At 44.3% G+C, this 25,081-nt stretch overlaps 1 protein-coding gene across 1 annotated transcript; it reads right to left on the bottom strand.

Annotated features, from left to right (window-relative positions):
- Positions 1–5,046: 5,046 nt before the first annotated feature.
- pomgnt2 (protein O-linked mannose N-acetylglucosaminyltransferase 2 (beta 1,4-)) lies at positions 5,047–25,005 on the bottom strand. Its single transcript, XM_034698260.1, has 2 exons — positions 24,666–25,005; positions 5,047–10,242 (listed from the first exon to the last, which is right to left on the bottom strand). The coding sequence occupies exon 2, from the start codon at positions 10,152–10,154 to the stop codon at positions 8,415–8,417; it is 1,740 nt and encodes a 579-aa protein (XP_034554151.1). The 5' UTR covers positions 10,155–10,242; positions 24,666–25,005; the 3' UTR covers positions 5,047–8,414.
- Between the last annotated feature and the right edge of the window lie 76 nt (positions 25,006–25,081).

Below are 25,081 nucleotides of genomic sequence, written 5' to 3'. Positions count from 1 at the left end.
GAGCCGCTCAGGCCTGATTCGTTCTGATGTGAACATTTGTACCAATCATGAGAACAAGATAAATAATGGTGAGAAAAGAGAGAGGAGCAGGATTATCAGCAGTGTCCATGAGGAGGTCAACACAACAGCTGCTCTTCACTCGATGCTAACGAAACAAGCTGTGATCGTTGTGAGGGTTAGACCTTCTCCTGCTGTTACTTATTAGAATCAGAGCGCGTTTTATACATGGACACCTGAAAATTAAATACAATCAGAATCAGAATCAGAATCAGCTTTATTGGCCAGGTATGCTTGAACACACAAGGAATTTGACTTAGGTAAACTGTGCTCTCTTTGTACAAGGCATAAGAATAAGACATACAAAATAAAAAAAATTTAAAATGTAATAACAATAACATCAGCTATAAATACAAAAGAAAAACAAATAGGCATGACTAATATGTACAGACTAAAATAGTATGATAATAGTGCAGTGGTGAGTAGCAGAGGTAATTTTTAGATTTAAAAAATTGTAGTTAAACAATAAAATAAATAGAAATATGGAATTCTGCTTGGAGAATTGTTGCATTGTATATCTACATGTATATTTACAGAGAGTATTTATCTGACAGGTATGACACTGTTATGGTTTAGTGTTCATCAGAGTGACAGCCTGGGGGAAGAAACTGTTCTTATGGCGGGTTGTTTTGGCGCACAGTGATCTGTAGCGCCTGCCAGAGGGGAGGAGTTTGAAGAATTTGTGTCCAGGGTGTGAGGGGTCAGCGGTGATGCTACCTGCCCGTTTCTGGATGGGGGGCAGGTCGACACCTGAAATACTTCAGCCTGCTCTGAAATCTACAAGAAGTGATTGTCTCAGGTGGAAGAACATGATGCTGCTGTAGTCATAGATATCCAAGTCACTATAGCTGTGTCCCATTCTGCAGACTCTGACAAATCCATCCTACTTTTCCCGGCCTGCAAGGATACATGGGCTGCATCCTTCACAGCTCAACATATCCTGTGATTCTTTGCGTGCTAATTCAACTGAGACAACAGACTCTGAGCAGCAGAATAATCCACTGGTAATCATTCACATTTGGCTTACACTCAATGGAAAAGCTAGTGCCACCTCAAAACTTGAAAAGATCTTCAATTGATGGTGATGGCGGTGGTTCAGTCACGTGACTAAGTAGCTAGTTAGCCAGACAGCTATGTGACACAAGTTTAAGGGCAGGTACAGTTCAGTTTAACGAACAAATTCCACCAGAGCCGTGTCCGGTCCGTCTCCAATCCCTCACATCACTGGATCTGATCGGTTTCTATTCTAGTCAATGTATTAACTTCCACTGGATCCACTCCGTTGCGTTCCGGCTGTGTCTCTGATCCGGAAAGTTGGAGTCCTCCGGATCAGATACGCAAGACTTCTATTTTTGCCGGATGCCGGAACACAACGCATCAATCTCAACCAAGCAGATGGAGCGGGACAGGAAGTCAGGCTCCAAAACAAAATGAAAACATCCGGTTCATTTTCAGAATAAAACACTCTGTGTTATCACCAGATCGTATTTCACTTAACTACAACAACAAACCGTCATGATGAGCGGAGCCAGGCCTGGAGCCATCAGGTCAGAGGTTTTCAGAGGACCATAAAGACAACATGGATGAGGAGAGGAGGAGGAGAATCCTTGATTCAGTAATTTATGCAGGAAAACCTTGGTCACATGACTCCAGCTGTCTGGAAGTCCTGCTCTATGCTTGGCTCTGAAAACACAACCTGTTGAGTTTTGACGGACGAGAGAGCACAGAGCTAGGACACTGATCTGGTGGAAGTCCCGTGTGAGCGATCTAAGCACCCTACCAAATATGCATCCCTCGATGTATCCTACACCTGAATTGAAACACAGCTTGCGATAATCTGACACAATGAAGCCAGTATTGTCTCTATGCTGCGTATCTTTGAACATATTCACAGGGTTAACAAAAGTACAGAAAAGAACACCCTGGCGAGCAGAAAACAGCATGAGGCAGCCTTATTTGGCGCATGATGTTTGCAATGTAAGGTGTCATTCTTGCAGACATTTTAAAAAGACGTGCAGATCAAAAGTATGTTTGCATTTACTACTTAATGTCCTGCATTCTGTTGAAGATTTATGTGACCACGAGTTGCTTTTCTTATGTTTGTTTCTTCCTTGTTTTGTATCTTGATTTTTATTTCCTGTATTTTTTGGTAGTCCTTTGCCTTGTGTGCCTTGTTTACGTAACGTTCATAAGACCACTCCTCCCTTTTTTCTCTGCTGTTTTCATCAAATGTGACTGACTTCTCTCTGCACACTGATATGATCACAGCTATTCCTCCAGAGTCTGTGATTGCAGCTGCATGCCTACCTAGTGACGGTCTACTATCAAGAAACAACAGACCATCTGTATGAAATGTTGCTTCGTAACAACCAATCAGAATCAAGCACTGAACACAGCCATGTAATAAAACAACTTGCAGATGTGACAGCTGTTTTCATCACACTTTTATATTCCAGGTCTGTTTCTTTCTGGCTCTATCTCTCTCTTCCTGCAGCCCACAGGACTTCTGCAGGGTCAGGTGTCTGATGTGATCTGAGGGGAAAGATGTCTCGAATCCACTCGTGCTCTGTGAATGAAGATAAAGAGTGATTTAGGTTTGAACGAATGGTGCATGGCGAGGATGCATTACCGTCAGACAGAAGGAGAGGGGAGAGAAATATCAATCAGGTAAGGGGCCTAATTCAACGTTTATAGATCTGTTGTTTCAGAGATTAGCATCCGATCCCTCTAAAGCTTTTAGGGAACCGTTCAGTTTATAGTAATCCTGTAATAGTCTGTATATGTTTATCACCCTGTGGTAAAATATAAGAACACTACAATAAAAAGAAGCAGAAGAATTCACAGCCTGTCCCAGCCGCTGCGTGAACAGCAGAGCTAATGAAACACTGATGGAGAGCAGAGGAGAGAAAACAGGTTCATTTCATGTAATTTCAGCACTAACGATGATAAATAGACTCTGGAGAGTTAGTCAAATATTCAGCTCCTGCAAAGAAAATGAGAGCGGAGAAATCATTCCTGAGGCTTCTGAAAACACAACAACACTCCTGTCAGGTGTAAAACAATTCATCTGAGGCCCACATCCACTGAACACTGTTCACCTCTTTAAAGTCACTCACATTTAACTCCTTACCCACAGTGTAATAAATGTGGCTGATTTATGCTCCTCTACCGCACCCACACACACACACACACACACACACACACACACACACACACACACACACACACGGTCCATTACACAGCGGTCCATCTCTGGGTGCTGCTGTGGGCTGCCTCTGTTCCTGCTCCAGGGAAGGCCACTGTCACTTAGCCCTGCGCTGCCCATCTGCACCTGTCAGGCAGCATCTCGTCTCTGCGGTTAAGCTGGCAGAAAATAGCCCCGGGAGCAGAGAGCAGCGTGGGAACTGAGGAGAGAGGCTGACCGGGAAAGTCTGCCCATCGTCCTGGAGACCTGATATCTCCCTGTGAGCCGATGCTGTCGGCTTGTTCTCACTGAAGCATCTTCTCGTGCACCTCTGACAAAATATAGACACACGTTATATAAGATGAGCTCCCTGTATACACGGATTGGGGCCTAAATGAGGACTGTCCTGCCTGAATAGTATGGAAACTTTACATTTAGTCACAAATATGAACACCTTTAAACTTAAAAAAATATTTTTAATTTATTTTAATTAAATTGTATTCATCTATTTTTATTTTATTCTTTATATAAATCATTTCTTTTCTTTTCTATTTTTTGCACTATTATTCTTGTACTACTCTTGCTACAATGTCTGTGTTGCAGCAAACATCATAAAGAGAGGTCTGCAGTTTTGTGTCCCGAATGTAAAGCCTCTGGTAACCCAAACTGAACTTTAATCCATTTTTGAAATATGATCGGTTACGTTTTTGATAACTTTCTAATGCTAGGATAGGCGGGGTTAAGTTGGATATTTATTAAATAAATATCCAACCAAGCAGAAATGAAACACTGAGTCACGCCCATACATGTTCAATAAAACTACTCTGCTCCTGCTCAGACCGTCTCATGACATCTCAACCAGCTCTCCTCAGTGTTACCTTAGCTGTAATTCTTCTATTTTCCTACCTGCAGTGATTTGGGGAAACTTTGGGACATGGTTGAGTTGAGCCACGGCCGAGTAGCTACAGCAGTCTTGCATATGCTCCACTTATTTCCCCAGGACCGCTTTACTAACTTTCCCCAGGACCAGTTCACTAACTTTCCCCAGGACCAGTTCACTAACTTTCCCCAGGACCGGTTCACTAACTTTCCCCAGGACCAGTTCACTAACTTTCCCCAGGACCGCTTTACTAACTTTCCCCAGGACCGCTTTACTAACTTTCCCCAGGACCGCTTTACTAACTTTCCCCAGGACCGGTTCACTAACTTTCCCCAGGACCGGTTCACTAACTTTCCCCAGGACCGCTTTACTAACTTTCCCCAGGACCAGTTCCCTAACTTTCCCCAGTACCAGTTCACTAACTTTCCCCAGGACCAGTTCACTAACTTTCCCCAGGACCGGTTCACCAACTTTCTCTGAACAGCTCAGACTTTAGACAAACAGCTCCGTCTGACACCCACAGCCGAGCTCCTCTGCGTGCACATACTACACTTCAGCCTCCACTGCTCCGGGCGTACCATGGTCCTCAATGCCCGGGGATTACAAAGTGATAAAACTAATAAATGATACAAGTCCTGGCTCTGGAGTATTTTGTAACTCAGCACTCAGAGACCATTTGAAATTAATAATTTTCCAGAAACTTTAAGGTACAACCAAAAGGTCGAGGAACTTAATAATGAAATATAAACAGGTGCATAGACATGATTTTTTTATGCCTGTGAAGAACTAGTATGTGCTTTTATTTTGCAATGTGCCTCATTTAAGAAATGTAAACTATTAGTCACGTGTCTGCAGGCGGGACAGTAATAATGTTTCATTCTTAGGGATTTAAGTCATGTCACAAAATGTTCAGAGACAAGCGTTTATTGTAAGAAATAAGCTTCTTTATTCAATCACAGGTACTGAAAAAGAAACAAACTCTTGGCTAATGTAGAAAACAGACTCTCGATTCACTCAGCACACACAGGAGGACATCTCGCACGTATCTAAACCAACAATACAAACACACACATTTCTAAACCATTGCGTCTTTCACACAGCAAATAATCTCTTGAACATGCTTTGACAAACAGAACTGCATCTGAGAACTTCAGGGGAATAATGTCAGCGTGTGAAGACATGTAGGAGGATGTTTGGCAAAAGAAAAGAGAAGGATCGTCTAAGTCCAAATGGTTACAGAGATTCTCATAAAGGACATGACATCATCAAATTAAGGTTGGTGGCAGTGTTTTGTTTCACCCATAAACCGTCTGCTGCTACATCTCATCTCCCACGCACTGAAACCTCCAATTCAAATTCAGAGTCTAAAAGGGAACACAATTCTAGATACTAAGGAGCAGCACTTCATAACAAATGAGGCGACTCAGACAAAGTGAGCCGGCAATGAAACTTGTGTTTATTTTTTATTAAATGAATAACGGAGCAGGAGGAGAGGAGTAACTATCCGAGATTAAACAAAATTTTGAAAGCTCGTTGCAGAAAGTAAATGGGTTAATAAAACAGTAAGGCCCCCCTCCCCTTCATCCAGTTCATCATATCTGTGAGTGATATGCTGACAGATCATCTCAGCCACAATAAAGTGCAACTCTGGAGCAAACTGCACTGATGGGGCTTGTGATGTAGTTAAAAATCTGACATGGTCATAATTGCACAGAACATGTTGAACAGGTAATTTTCTCTTCATGATAGAAACACGAAGGTTCTCCTAATATGGAAACTAGTCTTTATTCCCTCATAATGCCCATGTCTCGATCATATTCAAATATTTGCTGTAATTTAGGTTTAAAGGTCATAATCAAAGGCTAAATCTTATACGAGGTGGAGCACAGCAGGCATAATGCACGGCAGCAGTGTCTGATGTGCAAAAGTGGGAAGCTTAAAAACTTTTCTGTCTTTTCTTGCAAATTTTTGACTTTATATATCTCACAAATTTGTGCTTTTTTTCTCAAATATTTGTGAGTTTACTCTTAGATAATTACTCTTCTTCTCTGGCTTAATTTCTTTAAAATTATTGCTAATGGGGTGCTGTTGGCCTTGCGGTCTAAGCTTGCCCCATATACAGTGGCTATAGTTCTTATCACAGAAGTCGCTGGTTCGAATCCCGGCTGTGACCGTGTCCTGCATGTCTTCCCCCGCTCTCTGCTTCCCACGTTTCCTGTCTCTCTTAAGCTGTCCTATTCATAAAGGGAAAAATGTAACTTAAATAAAATAAATTTTATATATACACATTTTTTTTTTAATGAATGGCCCTAATAATCCATCGTGGCTTTTTCCACAAAAGTGCCTAAGAGCTGGTTCCTTTAGGCTTCAGCCTGGCATATAGCTGCTAACTACCTACCTAACTTTCTAACATTTGAAGACTGGCAGGGAGATAACACGGTGACTTTGCATAAAACAAGTGTACAATCAACTCAGTGCAGCACATACGACTCACATGGGGCCTTTAAAAACACTACTCTTCAAACTAAGCTTATGTTGACACTTTCTGCAGTCTCATAACACTCTCACTTCTGAAATCAACATCAGACTCATTACATGCACACACTGCCTTCTTAAAGTGACAGGCTGGGACAGTGACAATAAAGATACGCCTGACAGGAAAAGTCAGGGTGCAGATTTGAGGCTTTTTTTTAATCTCTAACAAGCCAAATAATGAAACTAAACGCTAATGCTTGATCGGCTACACACATATATCTATTCTTTCAATTAAGAATTCAGAATAAGACTCTCCTGACCAGATACTAAGACTGGAAACTGTTTCTAACGTAACAAATTCACTCTACAGAAAATTACAATTAATACAGACGTAATTAGTGCCAATTAGAGAACAACAATTTCCTAGTGCAGTAAAATTAATGTGACGTATCTGTGGTTGCTGAAAAACACTTGTGTCTATTTCAAAATGCTCGTTAAAGGCACAGTGAGGAGTTTTCATGTGTTGATTCTGGCGCCCCCTTTGGATGAAACTGGTAGTGTTTTTTAAGCCCAATGACTACAGAATTTATTTTTAATCCTACTTTTCTTAAGTGTTGTTTTGTAGCTACGTCAAAGTGTGAAATGTAACATAACAAGGACTAAACTTTGTGAACTCTGACGTACCGGTTTGACGTTAGCCGTCACAGCCCGTGTCTTGATGTGAGCTCCTGTGTGTCGATAAATGACTGAATAATGTAAATATGCACACGGTCCAACTCTTTAGTCCTCAAAGAGAGGTGAAGCATAAACATTAAATCCTGTTCATAGACATTTAGCTCTTTTAGCTAGCAATGCACGGAGTTTCTCCGTCTGAAACGTCAACAGTTCATCTGTTTGATAATCCTGCTCCAGTATCAGCCATAAGGACCAAACATATCTGAAGAAGAAACTCCTCCTGCTTGATTACTTACTTCTCACTGACAAACTTTACCAAAAGAGCTCGAAACAGAGTCACTTAACGGGTGTACGAATATCGACATCTATCATGTAGGTCATAAAGAGACTAAAGAGACTCCTCACAGTACCTTAAATCACTCTGTAGTTTCATAATCTAAAAGTTTAGTGAGTATGGCGTTCATAAAACTCTTCCTTGACACATTTTTTTGTACGATACGTGAAATTCTAAGTAACATAAGAAGAATGACGTGATGGCATGAATGATGGTTGGCTGAAATCATGATGACAGAGTTGCTTTGGTTTTGGCTGGGTTCTGCAGAAAGAGGCGAATGTAGGTGAACTGAGCCACACGGGGAATCACACTCACACGGCAGACAAGTCAAAAAACATAAAAAAATCTTGCTATTCTAAAATCTCTCTTGCTCTCCACAGAAAAGCTATATTGCATACTGTAAAAGGTAAAGAACCAGTGTTCTGACTAAGACTAAAAAAACTTTATATATTATTCTGCACATAAATAAATCTGTGGATTTGAATTCTTGTAGACGGTTTAGCTCTCTCTTTCTTTGTAGGACAGGAAATATACTTAGTGAAAGTTCAGACCCTGTGCTTCAAGTGTTTTGCAGTTACTCCATGGCCAAACAAAAACCTCTCCATCAGAGTTCAGCAGCTCGTTCTCAGACTGGGGAGGTGTGCCACATCACCTCTCGCTGGACTTATTAAGCTTTACATGTTAATAATCTGGAACAGGCATGACTCCACTTCTCTGCACAGCAACCCAGACCAGCAGATGTTTGCTCTAGGTCCTGCACATGAGAACGTCTGCGAAAGGTCCCAGGAGGTTCTTGTTGAAGATGCATCTCACCCACACCAGGTAGGTGGTGAAGGGCTTGATGTTTTCTGAAAAGGTGTAGTTCGTTGGGGAAGGATATAAGGCATATAGGTGTTCTCTCCCTGCTCCTGGATCCACACTTCATACTTCACCTCCCTCACCTTCAGATACTTCAGATTCCAGGGGATCTGCCAGGAGACGGTGAGTTTAGCCTCGTGGCTGGTTTGCACTGAGGTCTGACACTGCGGTTCTCTGACCCGGCCCGGATGGACTACGCTTGCTGGTTTTGACTTTTTCATGCTGGGCTTGGTCTTCATTCCTTCTTTGAGGACTTCCAAGAAAGAGGGAATGTCCACCAGAGTGTCCTGGTAGATCCGGAAGAGCCACTCTGGGTTTCGGCAGCACAGGTGCCGTGGGACGTCTTTGCTGGTGAGTATCCGCTCCTGCTCCTCTTTGTCCAGCTGAGTGATGCCGCCTTGCTCCCACGGTCTGTCCGGGTGGGTGACGGTGTTCTCCTCCTTCGTGTTACTCCAGGAGATGTAGTGCAGGTCCATGCCTGGGAGGGAGGCGAGGGTTTTATAGGGAGTGTACTGCTCCGGGTTCACAGCAAACGGGAAGAGCTCCACGACGGTCGCTCGTCTGGGGAGAAAGAGTGAGGTGACGAGCTGAGCTCCATGCATGCTGACTAACATGGAAGCCCCACTGATCACCTGGACGATGCTGGGGAAAGACTGATCCTCCAGAGACACAGTGACCACCCTCATCTGAAACTCCTGAGCAAGCACCATGATCAGCTCCGCTTCGTTCAGGATCAGCCTCGTAGTTGAACGACTAAATACGACAATGTACTCGTCCTTTTTCTCCTTCTCATCTTCAGTGCTCGCTCCTTCCTTCTCTACCTCCTCCACCCCGGTGATGTTCATCTTCTCCATCAGGAACTTGCCAAACTGCCGGATCTCATTCCCAGACACCAACATGTTGGCTTTGGGTCCCTGCGGCTGGACGAACCCGTACTGGTACCAGGTGGTCATTTTGGACAGGCCGATGTAGGACTTGGTGAAACACATGAGCTTCCCAAAGTTCCTCAGCTGTTCTTTGAGGAGAGGCTGCTTGCTGCTGAGAAGTCTGTAGAGGTCGAAGTGAGGGCCTTCACTCCAGCCCTCCATGAAAACCAAACGCGCCTCATCGTCTAAGTCTGAATACTGCTGCATGGTGTAGTAGGCGGGGAGCAGGTCATCATGGAACACGTGCATCAGGTTGTCTGGATTAAACCGGTTAAATATCAGAGTTACATCTGGAACAAATACAGGCTTAGGCATAAACTTAAGAGTAGCAGCTGGGAGCTCTAAGAAGTTGAAGTACTGCGTGTTGTGGTCCTCTACGGAGGACAAGTCCAGCAGGGCGGGCTGGAAGCGCCTCGCCCCGAGGTTAGGCAGCATGACAGAAGAGTTAGAGTGGAAGAACACAAACTCTTCCGCCTCTGAGCTGTAGCAGAGGTAGTCGAAGCGGCAGATGCGGTCGGTGTGCATCTTTCCAGTGCAGACCATGCGGGTGCCGTGCTCCTGGAGAGCCTGCAGGGCGACATGATAGTCGATACGAGCCTGAGAAAGCTCCTGGGACTGCCGTGTCATGTGCAGCTCCTCCTCTAGCAGGGCAGTGTGCTCACTCAGCTTGGAGTACTTCCAAAGGAGCGCCGCAACGACAGAGACGAGCAGCCCGTTTAGGAGCGCACCCACGCTCATCCTGCAGCCTGCCACAGACGCACGCATCACTGCTGCAGCCCAGGACACACCTCCCGACTCCAACTGGCCTCCGACCTCAGACGGAGGCGACGAGACATCCACCACCGAGAAACAACTGTGGGCGGGGAGAAAGGAAGATGGAGAGAAAAATAATCATAAAGCAAACCTCAGAAATGTAAAGCCCTCATTACAAGCAGAGACAAAACACAACACTGCTATAATTAACAAATCAATAGTCGAGCCTATAACGCTGCGGTGCTCTTTATGTAAGCGGTACAATGTGGTGATACATCAGAGCAGGTTTCAGCTCTCACCTTTGGGAATGATAGCTGGTGGTTGTTTACCTTAGCGAGCAAATAAGACATTTTCCTAACCTTACATCTCCTGTCGCCCTCCCTGGATGTGTCGAGACAAATTACACTGTGAGGAGGAGAAAGGAACAAGAGCATTGCTCTAAACTCATCTGCATACTGAGAGAACAAGTGAGTCATTGAGGGACTCTAAATCAACCAACGGTTAACGGCCAGCAGCTGCCTGCAAACACGAGACAACTAGCATGCTAAATACCCATCTGAGGGCTAACTTACTTACCACGCAACTAAGGTTTCATGTTAATTAATTACTTGACAGCAACATGAAGTGTGCTTAGAATTCAGCATGCAGCTACACCCAGCTGAGAGGAGGAAGAGGGATGAGGGTTTTTTTCTGTGCTCGAGAGAAAACAGGATTTAGGGAGCCGGTCTTTGAAGCCGGCCTTCTGGCAGAAAGTAATCTAAATCAGATTTAACTCATCCAGAACAGGCATCTTAGTGAACAACGACACTGCAGCGCTAAATATTCATAAAAGCTGACACAAGCAACACAAGACTCAAGAGGAGACCGGTGGAACTCATGACTCTGTTTTACTATTATTCCTCATGACTCATGTTTAGGATTTACTCCTCTGTTTTCCTAACATATGCTCGTTCTCTCCTGGTGACACGGTCACTCTCTGTGATTAAAAAAGAGGAAACACAGAAGAGAGTCTGCACACTGAGTTAGTCCCTGCATCCTCTATCTGTGTCATGTAGGTTTTTTGGTAACAGCCCTTTCCTTTAGAAGATTAAGGGCGGCTCCTGAGTCTCCTCACCGAGTTCACTTTTCCCACTTGGTCGCAGATTAGGATCCATTCTTTCGCTCAGTGAAGGAAATACTGAACATGTCTCATCACTTCAGACACAAGTCAATACTGTGTTGAGATTTCATGAGAGAGATTAGCTCTCAGTGTGATTGTCAACAAAATAAAAGAGGAGAAGAAGAAGTTGTCACTGTTTCTATTTGACATTTGATGATGCACTTCAGCTCTATTGGCTGCAGGCGACGCAAATTATTGATCACACGAAGTCCCTCCAAGTGTTCAGTCTTTACTGGAAATATGCAGAAGGGAAATAGTGATCTGAAACATGTGAGCATTATATTATAAAACAATTCGTATATGCATGTATCAGTCCATCACTTTTCAGCTTCACTATCATCAGAATGAACGATGCACCGGTTTGAAAAGTTGCAAGATTTTGGGTGATTTTATTTTCTTGCAAAATCAAGATCAAGAACCCGAAATGAATCTCGAGGAGCAGTGAAAACCCAGCAAGGATAATATGTAGTTTTGAAGCACAGATGCATCTCATTTCAAGAAAAATAGAAGCTGGTCATGAGGATTACTCAGAAAAGATTTGTCCTCACATTCTCAAAAATTCATCTGCAGCTCGTCACGGCAGTAAACAAGCTGATGTTATTCTTCATGACAAAATGTCACGGACAGCGGATGTGAATCAAAGCAGCACAGACACCGTAAGCTGCAGCATCGCCTTGATGCTGACGCAGCACGCAGAATAAAGTGAAATGAATTGTGAAGAGTAAACTGTCAGTGAGACTAACATTAGGGCTGCATCCTGCATGCTCCCTCACTCCACAAGGACAAGGGCAGCGAAAGGTTAACAGTGCCAGCAGTGCTGCTTAAATCCTCTCACTGCACACTGGATCCCACGGGGACACATACCAATGCCCTCTGCAGTTTGCCCGAGCCGAGCAACCCAAAGCTTCAAAATGTCAAAGCCACTGCAAGAGACCACAGCACGCACTAAACGCCCTCATTTACATCGGCACATTCAACGGGTCCAAACACAGACCTGGACACGGGGAGCTGTTTCTGCTGTTTAAAAACATGCAGGTTCAAATCAACCTGAAGGAGACCACTTTTCTCCATTTGTGTGTGTGTGTGTGTGTGTGTGTGTGTGTGTGTGTGTGTGTGTGTGTGTGTGTCTGTGTGCACAAACACACACGTGTATCCGTATCCAGTCATTTAAACTGACCTTGAAGACAAGTGGCTGTCGCACTTGTCTGCTCGCTCCCTCACACTGCTGTTGTAGCTCGTCAGCAGTGTGAGGGAGCGAGCAGAGAAACTGCCTGGGAATAAAAAATTTCAAATTAAGAAAAGGTCACAGCAGTTCCAAAAATAATCAGATGTGAGATGAGATCTATCTCCTGAGCTCTGCTAACACCAGGGAATGCTCTCATATCCATATCCAATTTCCAAGTGTGTACGCTGTTAAATGACCCACTGATATTGTGTCCACTTCTCCCCGTTCTGACTCGTCTTTCGCTTCCATTTCATGTGTGATGGAGGTCCGCTCCCTCTGTGTGTGACCTACAGTCTGTGAGACAGAAGTGGAAGAAGACTTCACGATCCAGGGAGGCAGCGCAATGCATCACACTTAACCGACACACCGCTGGAGGGACGAATGGCACCACAACATGCAATAATGAAGAAAAGGCTTTGCACATCAACTTCAAGGGACAGGTGCGTAGGAGAGAAGTGAGAAAAAGCTCAAACAATTTGAGTTGCAAGAATCCCGCACACTGTCCACCTTGCAAATACAAAGTATAATGGCAACGTTTCATTAACAGTCCATTTCTGTGGCAGTCACATTAACTGGCACCGGGACAAGGTGCTGCTAGTAGCGGCCACTGACAGCGTCTGTCTCGATCTTTATGTCGGTGTTTCTGTGGTGTGGCGTGGCATGGCTGGCGTGGCGTGGCGTGGCGTGGCGTGGCGTGGCGTGGCGTGGCATGGCATGGCGTGGCATGGCGTGTGTTTACGTTTCACAGCCATGCTCAGTCTCTGGAAATACGTGTGTAGTAGTGTGAGATTCAGAAACAGAGAAAATCGCTGCGACTGTCCCTAATGTTTTCTTCTTCTTTTGCTATTTAATGCAGGTACCATTCTTCTTCTTCTGTTACTTAATGAGGTTAGAAAACACCTTTAAGACGCTCTGTAGCCACCGTCCGGCAGGAACAGCGCATTACAACCAGGCACCGGTAAAAACTATGAAAAAATGTACTTTTAAAATGAAAAAATATTCGGAGTAACTTCGATGAACGAGTGAACGAATATTCTAAAATCATTGCCTATCCCAAGATTTATCCATTATCTTGACCACTTATCCCGTCTTTGGATCACGGAGGACTGGCACCAATCCCAGAATACTTTGGGCGGAAGGCAGGGTACACCCTGGACAGGTCGCCAACCTATCACAGGGCAAACATGGAGAGACAGACAACAATTCAACAAATCAACAAATCTTACACACACTCACACCTAGGGGCAATTTAGAGTGATCAATGAACCTGATGAGCACACGTTGGACTGTGGGAGGAAGCCGGAGTATCCGGAGAGAACCCACGCATGCAAGGGGAGAACATGCAAACTCTACATAGAAAGGCGCCTGCCCAACCTGGGACTCAACCAGAAACCTTCTTGCATACCCCTTTTAGACAAACGCGAACCGGGTTGTATTTCTGGGCTTGTGCTCTCGCTGTTTCGGAGCTGGTTGAAGTCGCGAACCAACACGGCACCTGTTTGTTTTTCCGCCCACTCGAGCCCGTGGAAGAGGCACGTCATGACGTCAGATTCCTCGGCCGACCACTGCTTTGCCTTGGCTGCAGGAAAATGGTGGAAACACGTATGGTTTGTGTTTTTGATCACAGCAACCCTGCCCCTCGCCCCTGACGGGCTGTTCGCAGTTCTGGACAAGCAAGAGTTGGAGCCGCTCTGGAACCGTTTTTCCCAGCCTGGAGCCGGTTCACTCACAGTCGAAACGTGAAAAACGGTTTTCAATTGAGTGCCGGCTCCGAACCGGCCCTGAAACTGCCTTGGTCGAAAAGGGGAAACTGTGAGGCAATAGTGCTACCCACTGCACCACCATGCAGCCCGTTTTAAAGTTAAATTGATGGTCAGTGCTTTATTCACTTAATAACACGTTAACCTTGCATCATGAAAAACATTCTGCTCCAAAATAAAGGCCCTTCATTCAGGATCTAGGTCTGCCAGAACAACAGCTGTACGTTCCAGTAACAACAGCACTCTCAGCCCCCTCTTAGCCCAGTTACATCAACATCTGACTTTGTACTGACGATCATTTCCTAACAGGCTAATAATTACAAGAGATTTAATAAATGCATGGGCTTTGGGTTCTCAAAGGATGATGTCACCATGATGAAATTCATGCGCTGCTTTTGACACTAATTTTCTCGACGTTCAAATAAAGATTCAAAGCTGAGCACCCTCACTGCTGCACGACGCTGTGGCACACACACACATACACACACAAACAGGTTGATCTGGGCAGCATTTAAGGCCAGCAGGCAAGAGAGAAAACAGCACCTTTCTCAGCCACTCACCTCTGCATATGGATTTCACTGCCCATGAAAACTTGAGGCAGGAAGCTTACAAGTAGAAAACTTTCCCTTCAGCGGTCTGAGAGCATGCACAGACAGCTTTCATACATTCATGAATACTTACAATTAGTTTCAGCTTCTTTCATAGATTTAAACCTTGGAGCACAAAGTAGATCTGTCTGACCTTAAATATGAAATTAAGCACACAGATCATTTTATGCTCAAGGTTCGAGGTATCACAAAAGGATGCTGCAAATAAAGGTAAGAATCGAAGCAGGTGAACCTGAGTTACAGGCTGACACTACATAATTGCATCACATGAAAAATATTGAAAGAGCATCGCTTTTGATAGCCTTGTCTGTCTTGTAAACTTGGTCCTTATTTGTGAATATTCTGATAACTCTTACGGCCAAGGTCAACCAGATCCGTGTCCGGTCCATCTCTGATCCATCAAAGCACCGGATCTGATAGGTTTCTATTCTAGTCAATGTGTTAACTTCAACTGGATCAACTTAGTTGCTTCCGGCTGTCACAGGACCTCCACCAGATCTGCATCCGGTCCGTCTCCAATCCGCTGCAGTCTGGCTCTGTGCTCTCTCGTCCACCAACACCCACCGGTTGTGTTTTCAGCACGGAGCAGGACCACCAGACAGCTGGAGTCATGTGACAAAGGTTTTCCCGCTGTAATTACTGAAACAAGGATTCTCCTCTCCTCATCTATGTTGTCTTTATGGTCCTCTGAAAACCTCTGACCTGTTGACTCCAGGCCTGGCTCCGCTCATCATGACGGTTTGTTGTTGTAGTTAAGTGAAATACAATCTGGTGAGAACACAGAGTGTTTTATTCTGAAAATTAGCCGGATGTTTTCATTTTGTTTTGGTGCCTGACTTCCTGTCAGGCACCAAAATGCCTGATCTCTGTTGAGATCAAGCGGCAACCTCCGGTCTAAAAATATGAGTCAATGCGGAAGTGTTAAAAGCTGCAGTTCATCGAGAATCCGCTTGAGGCTGACTCCGGAAGTACCAGAAGTCACATACACATGAATGGGAAAAAGACGATCTTTACAGCAGAAATAAACATGTTTACAGCCTGGTACAAAAGACGAGTGTAGTCTGAATAGCTCATTTTTCGATGTGCTCTCACTGTGAGGGGGGTGAATTTTTTTCTAACACGGCAATTTCGAAGATATTGAGATTACTAGTCTTCAAATGAGAGGCACAGCTGCCTGCAGGAACACTGTAGCTGTTGGCTAGGAGACTCAAACTCCGCCTCTTTACGTCACACTGGCTTGACAGAAGCAATATGGCTCCCGCCGACGACTGGTCTCAAAACAGCGTTCAGAAACAGATGGGTGACGTCACGGATACTACGTCCATATTTTATACAGTCTATGGTTGAGATTGATGCGTCGTGCTCTGGCATCCGGCAAAAATATTAGTCTTGCGTATCTGATCCGGAGGGCTCCGACCTGCCAGATCAGAGACGCAGCTGGAACACAATGGAGTGGATCCAGAGGAAGTTAATACATTGACTAGAATAGAAACAGAATCAGCTCCAGTGCTGTGACGGATCGGAGACGGACTGGACACTGATCTGGTGGAATTTGGCAGTGTGTCTCTGATCCGGCCCTCCGAACTTCTATTTTAGCCGAATCCCGGTTTTCAGAGGACCATAAAGACAACATGGATGATGAGCGGAGGGGGAGAATCCTTGATTCAGTTTTCTCCGAGGGAAAACCTAGGTCACATGACTCCAGCTGTCCGGTGGTCCTGCTCCGTGCAAGCAGATCTGAGATGACCTCATGAGGTTTAATCAGAGTTACATAGGTGTCTTTCTGCATCCTTATAGGCCAGAAAGCAGCTTAATTTTCCTCTAAAACCGAGTTAACCCTTCTTTCCTGGTCCCCGTTTTCAATCTTTCACCATTCCTATACATCACTCTACAGTCCAAACATGTTTCATTGCATTTATTCAAATGTCAGACGTGAGGCCTTCAAGATTTAACAATGCAACACATGACAGTAAGACTTATCTCCCTCCTCCACATGGTGCACCTGAGTCTTCGTTGTGAGGCCTGTGTCACATGACTGGCTGGTGCAGCAGCAAGCTGAAGAAGCTGGGTGACGTGGCGTTGAGTCACGGGGCTGATGGGGGAACAAGTTAACTGGAAAGTCAAACGCACACACACACGCCAGCTGAAGCATCCAAACATGGTCATAACTCTGAGGTAAACACACACAAGAGTCCGTCAGTGAGCAACAAGGTAAAGACTATTAAATGTATCTTGCAGATGCTCATTCATTACACAGAATAGCTTCATGAGTGAATGGTGGAGGCAGCAGAAGAGCAGCGTTCTGTGAGGGCTACTTCAGGGTCACGATTCAATAAAACTCTCTCAAGTGCAAGCTCTCCTTTTGGACTTCAGGAGAAAGTCCACTGACCTGTAACTGTCGTGTTCCTTCACCCGTTTAATTCGTCATCATCTTCAATAAAAATCCCTTTAAGAGCATCACTCCCCCGCCTAAACTGTCTGTCACTGCTCTCTCCGCGCTGCCTTCCAGGCTGACACTGAAGCTCCAGCTTCCCCAGTGTTACTGGTTAGCATATCTGTTTGCTCTGGAGATGATAAGCACCCCGATGATGTGGTGGAAAGCGGCGCAGGGCAGCACAGAGAGTCTAATGCATTTTAATGAGAATCCTGGAAAGCCGAAGTGAGGGAGGGGAGCGGTGGCAGCCCATTCAGGCCCCCAGTGTTCATCATTTCTTGCAAATAACCATCCCCCTCTTTGGAGTTAATCTTCCCTCTTTCTCCACGTTTCTTTGCTGCATGTCTACCCTTCCACATCACCTTGGAGAGCCCTGCATGCCTGGTCACTAGAAGAACCAGGCAGGGAATTAGAGTCGTCCTTCTCCCTCCTGCTCTCTACCTGCTTTTCTTTTCACGGCTGCCTGATTGTTGATCTCTCCTGGCCGGGATGATGTGTCCTTATTCTTTGTCATCTTTATTCCTGGACCAAATGTGGCCTGTCAGGTTGGATCAAGCCGCCTGGAGCTCAGTGTGGCACTTTGGAGAATTAATGGCCCTGCAGCCATTATCGTGCAATACAAAGATAAGTCTCATGCCCCTCTCTCTCACTTAGCATTGCTTTCTCAGACATGTTCAGGCAGACATACACGCAAACACACACGCACGCAAGGTTCTGTTAAATGAATTTAGTGCAATACCATCCAGTCTAGCTGTGGAAGCTTAGCTGTCTTCTCTGTAATGAGTGGCAGTGAGTGTCAGAGAATGCCCCTAGTCTTTGTTAGACACATCGCATGTCTGACGACTCGCCTGAACCAAAGTGAGACTGATTACTCCTCTGATTGATCGCCCGCTACTTTATAACTTTTTCATCCTTTTCTATATCATTCTCCAACACCGGCCTGCTACGCCTCCTGAAATACAGCTCTCCCAGAGCATACAAGACTCTCTCCTCTCCCAGCGGATACAGGAGGAACTCAGGCTGATGTGGACGACCTGCAGACCAAGTGAAAGGGACACAATGAGAACACAAAGCTGGATGTGATGTTATCTTGAAGGTGTTTTCTAAATGCTAAAGCTTTCGGGTTGCTTCCACCGCTGCTGTCCATTTTGGAAACATTCGTAAACTGAGAGTTTGAGATTTTCACCTCATCAAACTTCATTTGGGACTCAGTGCCCAGAACAAAACCTCCTGCAGAGCATCCTCTGGTGTATGACTACTGTTACGTTTCAAACTAGCAGTGAAAATAGAACTTATTTTTATAAACAGTCTGCAGCAGATATAGTCAGATGATACCTTCCCTCAGCTGTACAGAGATGCTGCTTGAGGTTGCAGTAACTTTAGACTGACATCCTATTTCCACTAGATCCGTGTCCGGTCCGTCTCCGATTCGTCACAGCACCAGATCTGATAGGTTTCTATTCTAGTCAATGTGTTAACTTCCACTGGATCTGCTCATCAAATACGCAAGACTCCTATTTTTGCTGGATGCCGGAGCACGACGCATCAATCTGAACAGAGCAGATGGAGTGGGACAGGAAGTCAGGCACCAAAACAAAATGAAAACATCCGGTTAATTTTCAGAATAAAACACTCTGTGTTATCACCAGATTGTATTTCACTTAACTACAACAGCAAACCGTCATGATGAGCGGAGCCAGGCCTGGAGTCAACAGGTCAGAGGTTTTCAGATGATCATAAAGACAACATGGATGAGGAGAGGAGGAGGAGAATCATTGATTCAGTAATTATGGCGGTAAAACCTCGGTCACATGACTCCAGTTGTCGGCGGTCCTGCTCCGTGCTGAAAACACAACCGGGGGGTGTTGAGAAAGCAGGCACACCTCTAAATCCATTGTGAACCCTTCTTTCCTGTTCCCTGTTTCACCTTTCCTATCCATCATTATATGGTCTAAACATTGCATTAGTCACATGTCAGTAAGGCCTTAAAGATTTAACAATGCAACACATGACTTGACAAACCCTGGTCATCCTTTGTCCTCAAATGTAGAGTGATGTATTTGTATCTTCGGGAGCTTGGGAACAATCTTTGTTGGGGGCACTTGTTTTGCTCGGTGGTTGTATCATGCAGCCGGTGTACGGAGGCTAGAGTACTCGAAGCTCGGGTTCAGTTCTGACCTGCAGACCTTTAGAGAAAACAATTATAATTGGACCCTCGGACTGAGCTTGGGAAAGTTTCTAGAATTAAGTATGCAAACCACGAGTCAGACCACCAGGGCAAAGCAGGGTTTCTGAGGTGTACATCGATAACTAAACACCACAAATAAAGAAAACCTCCTTCCCTGCAGAGGAGGCTGAATAGATCTTAACTTATCTGGATGAAGCCTCTAAAAAGCAGCGTCTCCTGATCTTGCCACATTAGACAGGCTAAATAAAATATTGAGTCAGTTGGAAACCTGAATCTTTCGACGGTGTAAGTGCCTAAAAGCCTGCGAACCTCCTCACTGAAACATTACTGTGCAAGAATATAATTCGCTACAGCTCAGAGACTATCTTAGAAATCAACTTTACACAAGCACTGAATCGCTCTCTGACTTCTTAATAGAGTCTAAACCTGATAAGGATTTTAGTCCAGAGCCTGACAGTAATGGATCTGCAACAGACGAACAAATGAAGATTTATTCTCATGTTTAAAGGTAAGGTTGGTGACAATCATCACCATGAGTGGATTTAAGAGAACAGCTGTGTGGTGTGGAAGTTACCTGACCTGTGTAATTACTAGTTTGTTTTTTTAACGCTCCCTGTCCCATTAAAGTCACTAACCATAGACCTTTCTGGAATCCCTGAGCTCCCTTGTCTTGTAGGTTCCTCTGGATCTCTGCTGTAGACGGCCTGCTGCTGTGGACGTGCCAGACTCCATCTGTTATAACTACTACTACCCATCTCACCACCATCATCTCTCTCTCTCTTCATCTCCCTCTATCCCTCTCTCCAACTCAGTCTAATCAGATGTGTGTCCTGACATGAGTCTGGTCCTGCTGGAGGTTTCTGCCTGTTAAAGAAAGTTTGTCCTTGCCACTGTAACTTGCTAAATGCTCTGCTCATGGTGGATTAAGATGAGATCAGACTGAGTCCTGTCTGTAAAATGGGACTGGATCTTATCCTGTCTTGATGTTGGGTCATAAAAGGCAGAGAAAACATGGACAGCAATTTACAAATAAAATGATAACTAAGAGCAGCCTGTTGAGGTCACGTAGGAACAGACACAGCCCAGGACGACAACATTCTGTGATTAGATGAACCTCTTTCAGTTCCTTATTGAGGTCAACGTGCCAGAAATGCTGCCGTGCATTTGTTCAACATGTTGCTAAAGATTTAAGATGCAAGCAGCTTCTTTGAAAAGGCATTTCACAGTTTATAATTGTCATTGAGACATAGACGTGCACCTTTGTACAGTATGTTTGGATATCTTCTCATTCTAAGCTGTTTTTAACAACACACTGCAGCCCATACAGCGTGCGACTTCATCTACAGCGACACTTTTGAGAAGCCACGCGGCTCGGCTCTGCTCAGCAGGTAGCTGATGTGGAAATACATGAAAATCAGTTCCTTTAGAGTCACGACTCCCAGCGTATACTTTCCCCCCCTGAAAACGCAGGAGTATTCACAGAGGGTTCCCATGCAGACTCATCTTTTCCTGCACAAGTCAGCGTTTCAGTTTTGCGAAAAGTTGCAACGGACTGCTTTGAATTATTCCCAAAGACAAGAGCAGGAATGCAGATCAAAGTGAGGGAATAATGGGGAGAGCTCCTGGTGCATAGCATGAGACCCTGTTGAACGTCTCCACACAAAGCAGACATAAAAGAGGGCAGGGGAAACAAAGAAAGACAAACGTCAAATCCTGTGATGGGGAAAGAAGGTGTGAACAATATCACGTCTTCTTTTTCTATTTCTACTTCTGTCTCAGAACTTCATCATCAACATCGTCTGATGATTGTTTTGTCTCTGAAGGTGTCTGACAGTATTTTTAGTCCCTCAAAGCAGTCAGCTGATATTCACCCATCTGTTCGCTGGTCATTGTCGACGCTCTGACTGCAACCCAAGACACAAGAGTTCAGCATGTGATGCAAAGCTTCATTTCCATCTGATGAAGGCTAATCGATGCATTTTGGCCAATATGCTCCGTCATCTTTGCTCTTCTGTTTCCCCAAGCATCTTCAAATGAGATTGATCAGAACTCGATCCAGATCACCAAAAGAATTGAGAACACCTCTGACACCAATAACTTGTAGATTCTGCTTTGATTCACAGATATCTGATATAAAGACGGACAGGAGAACTCTGCAACGTCTGTAAACAGAATCCTTTTGAATGAGGCCTGAATTTTGAACCTCATTCAACACCAGGGAACTGACATGATGCACTTTAACTTAAATATTCTCTCTTCTGGTTGTTTCTGAGTACAACAGACTCACAGGATCACAAATACCAACAATAATATTCTGAAAGATAATCCGAAACTCCTGGGATGTGAAAAACATCTGAACTGGAGTAGAGGAACTGCAGTAACACATATATAACATTTATTATTACCACATATCTTCCACGGCAGTTGTTGCATTATCGCAGTGCAAACGAGGAGACCTGTAGTCAAACTCTCCAGTTTCAGTGCAGCATGCTGCAGATTATAATTAGGGATGATCATTTCAACGAAAACACTATCTGATAGGCACTGCTAACTATTGCAGACTATTCAAATATTTCCCCATTTTCTCTGCAATGTGAGGAGAGAGACTGTTCCGACATGCAGATATGAACATACGTATACATATGGATTGGATTATGATCTAGATTTCTACTTTTACCTCTAAACTTTGCACTGAACCTCATTTTTCAGGTATTTTTTCATAGACAGAACTCACTGTCGCTGCACAAGTCTGCGTTTTTCCTCCGCTTCTGAATCTCACACAGCCGCGCACATTTTACTGACAACTGGCACTGATGCTTTCCTTATATTATTAGTAGGGATGCACCAAAAATGAAAATTTTTGGACGAACCGAAAATGAGGGAAACCAAGAAACACCGAAAGAAACTATATGCCAGTTATAAGTACCATTGCATTTATGGCTGACTGTGTACTAACCTCACTAAAATCAAGGATCTCGTTGAACATATCAGACAACGAGGGTGTATGCCCCTCATCTGGTTCAGAGAGACCAGTCTTTTTTTCTGCGCTCTGTTCCCCCTTCTCCTGCGCTGTGCGCTTCTCCGTCTCCAAGCGGGTTCTCCGCATCCATCGTGGCCTGGATCATTTCTCAGTGAAACGTGTGCTGACAGACTCTAAGAGTGTACTTTTCATTGTTTTCACTCTGTGGTCCGCTCAACCTCTTTGCTTAGAAGATGCTTTAATGCTGCAGTTAAAGGAAGAACGGATGCAGACATGTTGGCCCTTATCCAGACAAGCGCATGCTGGCGTCATCAGAACATTCTGTTTCGGCCGTGTTGTTCCGGTGATAAAAGTATTTCGTCTGAAAACCGAAATGACACTTTTGGGCCATTTACGGTGGCCAAATTTTCGGTGCATCCATAGTTTATTAGAATCTTTAAATGTTAATATGGAAGTTTTTTGTTATATAGTAGCAAAAGAGAACAGCTTTAAGATGCCCTGCAACTCAGAAACCTTTTAAAAGAATACATTTTAAAGATGAGATTATAGTCACATGATCTATTCGATTGTATTTATTATTAAACGAGTATTCAGATATCACGACTCGACTAAGATATATTTTTGCACCTCTTTGCCTTTATTAATAGGACAGCTGTAGAGAGACAGAAAGCGTGAGGAGCACAGAGTGCTGCAAATTTTCACGGCTGGGAGTCAAACCGTGGAGACTAGGACTACAGCCTCTGTACACGGGCGCATGCTTAGACCACTAGGCCAATATGATGCTAACTTTCACAGTTGTCCCTCCACTTTTCTTCCTCTCTGTATTTGTCTTGTTTGCTGCTAATCTGCAATCAAGCCAAATACTCTGTCTGCAGGGTATAAGCCTGGCTCAGTCCTCCACTCATCACCAGATCGTTCGTTTACCGTGGTCCTCAGCTCAGGCCCTCTTTTAATGTGTTTTTATGAAATCCTTTCCCTTGAAAGAATCGAATCTCGTGTCTCCCTGGGACCAGATCTCCAGGACCACAAACAGCCACTCACCATCCATAAAGCACTGGACTGGACTCTACCTGTTGCAAGTTAAACCTTATTAAAACCGTTTTCAAGACTTCCTCCTCGCCTCCATTTGTGTCTGAACTGTGGGTCCTACTCTGGATTAAATACTAGAAAGCTGCAGGCACATAAATGAGCTTCAGTGAGGCAAGTGCTTCTACTTTAACTTCATTCACTCAGCGCTGATTGGAAGATTTGGTTTTAACCCAAGTACATTATTTAAATTAAATATCCACAGATAAAGTCCTTAAACTGGTGCACATGCAGTTTGTGGAAGAATAAATATTCATGCCCTCAAACACAGATCACTGTTGTCCATAATGATGTTTACTTTGAATAATTAATGACTGGAGGTCAGTTTTAAATCTTCATGTTGTAAACCAACCCATCACCTGTAGTGCTAAACACACACTGGTCAATGCATTTTAGGAAGGCACACGCGGTCCAGGGTGCAAGATTGAGATTTTGGTTTACCATTGTGCAAAAATACAATGGAGATAAGACAAAAATAACCCTGAACACTAAATCCAGACTAATCACAAACATTCATATTTTAATTGTTTTACTCACATGCACTGTCAGACTGTAATCTGGTCTATCAAAAAAGCTACCTGCAGATGTTTTTCTTCTGTTAGATTATGATTCCTTCACATCCTCTGCCTTAAATTGAACAAATACAGGAATAAAAACACACTAACATCTGCTTCTTTATGTTTTTTGGTCATGCACATTCATGCATATTTATAATGCATTCACAGCCATCCAAATACATTTTGGGACACTAGAAATGTAGGTTTCTGGGAGCAGCTCTGTTATGAAATATTCATTCATTCAATTGTTAATTAGATGGGAGTAGGCTATATTTTAAATAGTATTTTTAGAGAGCAGTATTAAAGCATCAAGGGAGATTTGTTGCATGAAAGAGTGTAATTTTTCAACACCGTTTGCTGTATTTATTTAGGTTTAACACACATCTATGTGCAGAGATTCAGCTGTCTGTCAGCTGGACACACTCCTCTGTGAGATGGACCCACAACAGCCCTGTGACAGTCACAATAATACCCATGCAGCCTGTTTTAGTTCTACATAAATCATCATGTGTGGAGAGGTTCTTACCTCAGGTCTCAGTGGAAATGTTGCTTTTGTCTCTGACGACAGTTGAAAGGTTAGCTCATCTCGGCAGCATCAGTGTGTCTCAGTAACGAGCCAGCCTTTAGCAGAGACGGTCCTGCACGGGAACACGAGACATGTAGTGGGAACGAAAAGCTCAACTCGGACGAAAACCGAGACTACTAGAGGAAAACAACGGCGGGTTCAGTCATTACATTCCCCGACACACCGCCGGGGCTGTTTGGGGTTGTTTACCAGCTAGCCTAGCTCTCAGTAAGCAGAGACAGAGAGCAGCTGCCTGGATACCGACTCCACTCTGCTGCTGTGTCAAGTCTCCACCTACCGCCGAGGGAAATCCCGCGCTCAGATCTCGCGATGACACTCGACCTCTCTAATTGTAACGTTTGCCATTGATAATTATT

Source organism: Notolabrus celidotus, chromosome 12 (genome assembly GCF_009762535.1).
Source record: "Notolabrus celidotus isolate fNotCel1 chromosome 12, fNotCel1.pri, whole genome shotgun sequence".
NCBI classification, from domain to species: domain Eukaryota; kingdom Metazoa; phylum Chordata; class Actinopteri; order Labriformes; family Labridae; genus Notolabrus; species Notolabrus celidotus.
The sequence above is the reverse complement of the archived record's forward strand: the minus strand, read 5'-3'. Positions and strand labels throughout refer to the sequence as shown.